Here is a 5819-nt window from a genome sequence, read left to right as displayed (position 1 = left end):
GGTGGGGGGGGGAGGTGGCATGGAGGAGGTAAACATTTAACCGCTAGATGGGGCTAAATAGGTACAGGATTAAATGAGAGGAGAATGACCTAAAGAAAAGGAAGGTTATACCATAAAGCTTAGAAATTTTATCTAAATGGTGAACAAATGCTATTACTAAAATACAGAAATACCATGCTTCAAGTTTGTGAAAGGAATGTGGCATTCCTTTGTAGATTTGTTATTCTGTAGCTAAAGCAGTACAGCATTAACAACTGACTGTAAATTTGTACAATGTTGTATAGGAATTATACTTGCTAATAACAACAATTTCAAAGTCAAATGATTTAGTTTGAGGGCATTCCTAGCTGTAGACAATAGACTGGGGGATTAAAGGGTATTAGTAACAATTTTTAGACCAGTGTTTAAAATACATTTGTATCATGACTCATTCTGTAAGAAAGCATTTTGCATACATTTTTGTGTTCACTTGCTTCCCTTCACCAAAATCTGTGGGATTTTTCTTGCCTAGTGGGAATGCATGGGACGTAAATTAAAACTGTTTCTGGAACTGCCTGACAGGAGGTTGCAGTGAGGTGGGGTCGGTCTCTGCTCCCCAAGGAACAAGTGACAGGACAAGAGGAAATGGCCTCAAGCTGCACCAGGGGAGGTTTAGATGGAGATGAGGAACAATTCCTTGCCCAGAGGGTGCTCAGGCATTGGAACAGGCTGCCCAGGGCAGTGCTGGAGTCACCGTCCCTGCAAGTGTTCACACTTCGTGTAGACGAGGCCTCAGTGACACGGGTCAGTGGTGGCCTTGGCAGTGCTGGGCAATGGTTGGACCTGATAAGCTTAAAGGTCTTGCCCAACCTGGCCGATTCTGTGATTTTATGCTCTTCTATCTTGAACATAAGGAAGCTGGAGAAACTCTGTGTCTTAATCTCAGACACTATTAAGCACAGACTTGTTTCTAGAAAAAGTTCATAAAACTCTCCAATGAGTATATTTTTGTAACTAACAGGTTACGAAGTGTAGTTGGATTACTAGAATGCTTTTTTTGTATTAAACTGTAATTTACTTGCCAGTTATAACTTGTACTAAGGTTAGTACAAACTAACTTGTACAACAAGTTAATTGTACTGAACAACTAACTTGTTTTGTAGCTTAAAGAGAAAGGAGTATAAGCAGTTGCTGTCTTTCTGTAGTAGTATTTTAGGCAGTGAGAAATTGTTATGAAGTTAATATTTAGCCATCCTTATTGAGCTGAAACAATTGCAGGTGTCTGCTAGAAGCATTTTTCAGTGAATAAGTTATCTAACTTGACTTATATCTAACCTGAACTTCCCCTGTTTCAGTCTGAACCCATCAGCCCTTGTCCTATCACTACAGTCCCTGATGAAGAGTCCCTCTCCGGCAGCCTTGTAGCCCCCTTCAGACACTGGAAGCTGCTCTGAGGTCTCCACACAGCTTCTCTTCTCCAGGCTGAACAGCCCCAATGTTCTCAGCCTGTCTTCCTACGGGAGTTGCTCCAGCCCCTGATCATCCTCATGGCCTCCTCTGGACTTGCTCCCAACAGCTCCATGTCCTTCTGATGTTGAGGACACTAGAACTGCACACAGTGCTGCAAGTGGGGTCTCAGGAGAGCACAGCAGAGGGGCAGGATCACCTCCTTTGACCTGCTGCTCATGCTGGCATACTGCAAAGTACTAAGCCTTGTTTCAGTATTAACACTTTCTGCCATCTGAAGTACCTCACAGAAGAAAGGACTTGGAGTTATTCTTGTATTTTACTCATCTGAAGACTAAGCCAGCATTACAGATATGAGATGTGTGGTGCAGGCCGTAGTTATTTGGAGTTCTGGTTAAGCCTCAGTTTCCTAATGGAAGGTGATCTTCTCTTTTCATAGGTATGTGCCATGGAACTACCATGAACCCCAGCCGGGTGTGTATGACTTTTCTGGAGACAAAGATTTACAGTATTTCCTGCAGCTTGCTAACGACACTGGTTTGCTGGTTATCCTGAGAGCTGGACCTTACATCTGTGCAGAATGGGACATGGTACACAGCCTTTTGTAACAGTTCTCTCATTTCATGAGTAAATCTAATGCAAGTATTTCTGTATTAAGTAGACAAAACTTGATATATCCTTGGACAAGACTCTTGATTTAGTGTATTAAAATCCATGCATATAAGTGACTTCTTCCAACACAAGCTTATTTTGTGTTTGTTTTTTGATTGGGAGCTATTACTTACTTGTTGAAAATCAATTTTCAGGTATATGTTTTGATTAAAAAAAAAAAAAAAAAAAAAGCTCACTAAAGTGGTAAGTGATTCCCTTTCTTCCCTTTCTTTTTCCAGGGAGGTCTTCCTGCATGGCTCTTGGAGAAGAAATCTATCGTTCTCAGGTCTTCTGATTCAGGTAAAGGCATCAAAAAAGACTAGCAAAAATACACTTTAGCAGCAAGGTGACTTGCTGTTTGAGGCCATTATTAGGCAATTCATATTTCAGCTTAAGTTATCTTGTAACTAAAGTGTACAATACTTGTAATTAGAAGTGTGTGGTCAAGAAGTCTATAGAATGAATGAAGTAGGGTAGAAAGTTTCCAAGGTATTGACAATCTTCATGAAAACCGGTGCCAAGAGAGAAATCATTGTCACCACTGAGGAAAAGGCAGGTAGATCTCAGCTTTGAGGTTTTTTGGTTTTGCAACAACCAACTGGTCTAGTTCTCATGGACCAGACATGGAGGGATTGAGATGAGATAGGAGATTAACATAGTTATTAAAGTGTGGATTAGGGGACAGAGATACGTATCAGATCTGGTTTCAGTTCTGCTCATGGTAGGATAAGTTACATATTTTTAAAAAATAGTGCACATAGCAACATGCATTTTCCTGTTGAAATGTCCTGGGACAACCTGTGTGAGACATACTGGAGTCTCTGGTGATTTTCAAAGTTCATCAATATTTAAATGTTTTATTTTCTAGCAAATGGTACTGGGAGCTGCCATGTATGGGCAAGTGTAAGAGCACATCACTTCATTAAATGCTGTTCCATTATACTTTACATATTTAGAACACTTAAGTAAAAATTACCCATATATAATTTAAAACAAAAACTAGGAAAAAAGCTGTGAAACATCTCTATTTTGTGTATCACAGATTACCTGGCAGCAGTAGAGAAATGGATGGGTGTCCTTTTGCCAAAGATGAGGCCTCACCTCTATCAAAATGGAGGTCCAATCATCATGGTGCAGGTAACTCCCTGAAAATCCAGTGAGCCCAAGCAGCATGGGTGCTTATATTGCTCTTGCAGACACACCGTGGGTGTTGGGGGATAATGTCACACATGTTCCTTAAGAGTTTCACGGAGCTGGAAGATTCTGATGAAATCTTGTATCCTAAAGAACTGAATGCACTGTTTCCAGAATCCAGAGAGGACTTGTCTGCTCTATCAAAGTTGTTTCCCACAACTGTAGGAAGCAATAGAGGAACCCTGTGGAGCTTTTTAGATCTGAGTTTTATGCCATAAAGCCAAAAAACATTACAATTGCCATAAAATCTCTGACAGAGAAAAAGGGAATAAGGATAATTTAGGATGCAAGGATACCTTGGGATAAGGAATACAGATAGAAGCAAAAGTGGTATTGGGAGTAAGGCTAAAACTTGAGACAAAAAGAGCCTCAAAATGTAGGCTTTTTAGGTCTTGGCTCCTAACTTAAGCTGTAAATGTTTCAGGATCCAGTGTTGTGTGTTCATGGTGAGCAGCTTGTCTCTTAAACTCCTAGATGTTCAGTGGTGGTTGTTCCATGTTCTTAGTATTTGACCATAACAAAAGCTTTGTTTTAATATTTTTAAACATCCTGGTTGGCACAGGATAAGGTAGGAGACCCTTACAGCATGTCCAAGATGTTGAACAATGTATTATGCATTGCTCTTGAACAATGTGTTGTGTCTATTGAGCAAAAGCACTGGCAAAATTATTCTTTGGCAGAAATAAGATTTTCAGAAATAATATGATTTTCAGAAATAACCTTCAGGTATGTGTAGCACTGGATCTGGAACTTGAAAATCCAGCCCCTTGGGAAAGGGGCAGGATGCATACCTCTCAATAGTAGGAGGGTTGTCCTTATTCCCTCAGACCTTTGAATCCATTGCAGGGCATTGCTGTTGATGTGAGCCCCTTGTAGGTGTCTCAGTTCTGAAAGTCCAGTTTTGCTGCAGTTTTGATCATGTCGCAACCTTTTCTATGGTTTGACTGGTTTTGCTTATGCTCTTCATTTTGAATAGGGACTTCACTGCTGTGAAATAACTAGAGTAGAGATTTTTGTGTGGAGGGTGATTTTATAGGAAAATACTTTACCCCTACAGAATGCTTGCTCCACTGTAAGATACAGGTGAGAGAAGTGAGAACCTAAAAGTGTTGTCTTCTCTTACTCCTCCTCAGGGCTGGAGTTAAAATGACATTTTCAGCATTGGTGCCAAAGAAGGAGGAGGGTTGGATTTGGGCTTTCCATTTTTGTTATCAGATGCATACTGAAACTGCCTGCTGCTTTACTGATTTGCTTTTACGGTTCAGGTAGAGAATGAGTATGGAAGCTACTTTGCTTGTGACTATGACTATCTGCGTGCCCTTCTGAAGCTCTTTCGCCAGCATCTTGGGGATGAGGTGGTGCTGTTCACAACTGATGGTGCAAGCCAATACCACTTGAGATGTGGAGCTCTTCAGGGTCTTTATGCAACAGTGGACTTTGCCCCAGGTTGGAGAGTGCTGTTTGTTACCAAAAATTATTGCGTGTGTGTTTGTGGCAGGACAAACCTGCCTGCTTTGTTCAAAGGGGTTAATAGGCATTTATGTATATTTGGTGTACTCTTAAATATACACGAATCACCAAGAAGTACCCAATTAGAGAGTCATAATCACTTCCTTTCATCATGAAACCATGAATAAGGAAATCACACTGCTCATAGAATGTATCTCCTAAAACTTAGAAGTAAAAGCTGGCATAGGTTCCACTGATATTTTTTTAAATGTATTTTTTAATGCCCTTTGTCTGTCCCAGAATCCAGCCCTCCTTGTTCATTTCTTTTTAACCCAGTGGTTACTGGAAGAAAAAAAAAAAGACTGCTGAAGACCATCATTAGAAATGTGCACGCTGCCACAACTGGCTGTGACAGAGGTCTGAAGCAGCCCTAGTGTGTTCAGAGAGTGCCCTTTTGACAGGAGTGTTAATGTATTGATGGAAATGTTCGTATACTGCATGTACTCGGCAAAATAGGCTTAAGGCACAAGAAACAAACTCCAAGATCTTTATTTTTTTATGTCTGGCCTCTTTTGTACATTATCATCAAAGATGTTTGCTTAGCAGGAATCTTTTCTTAGAAGTAGATTGAATTGTGAAGTCCTTCATGCATGTCATTTATGAGATGGTAAGCTACTCATGGAATTATTATTTCCAGTCTGTATAGCTTGAGCCACTAGGATAGCTGAAGAGTGAAACTCCTCTTTAGAGACTGCCTGGATTCTGTTGTTCTCCATAGTCTTGGGACCACAACCCCAGACCTCAACATTCCAGTGACCAAGTAGCACTTTTGAAACATACCACATTTTTTGGTGCTAGGATGTCATTCCTGAGAAAAGCTGGGGTTACAGAAGATGTATCTCAAAAGCAAAGGCATGCGTGCATACATGTATGTATATATTTTAAATATGTTTTGCAATTTAAACACTGGAATCAAAGGTATTGATTCCTTTGTTTTCTGAAGTAATTTTCTTGTCTGGACTTTCATAGAATCACAGGGTGGTTTGGGTTGGAAAGGACCTTAAGATCATCCAGTTCCA

At 40.4% G+C, this 5819-nt stretch overlaps 1 protein-coding gene across 1 annotated transcript in view; it reads left to right on the top strand.

The window, feature by feature from the left end:
* Positions 1–5819, top strand: part of GLB1 (galactosidase, beta 1) — a 34021-nt gene that overhangs the window by 8013 nt on the left and 20189 nt on the right. The window contains exons 3-6 of the mRNA XM_010017650.1: positions 1886–2036; positions 2337–2397; positions 3140–3234; positions 4557–4737. Of these exons, the coding sequence (XP_010015952.1) occupies positions 1886–2036; positions 2337–2397; positions 3140–3234; positions 4557–4737 (488 nt within the window). The remainder of the gene's footprint in view (positions 1–1885; positions 2037–2336; positions 2398–3139; positions 3235–4556; positions 4738–5819) is intronic.

This window comes from Nestor notabilis, unplaced genomic scaffold (assembly GCF_000696875.1).
Source record: "Nestor notabilis isolate BGI_N333 unplaced genomic scaffold, ASM69687v1 scaffold6887, whole genome shotgun sequence".
NCBI classification, from domain to species: domain Eukaryota; kingdom Metazoa; phylum Chordata; class Aves; order Psittaciformes; family Psittacidae; genus Nestor; species Nestor notabilis.
Note: the sequence above shows the minus strand (reverse complement) of the source record. Positions and strands in the feature narration are given on the sequence as shown.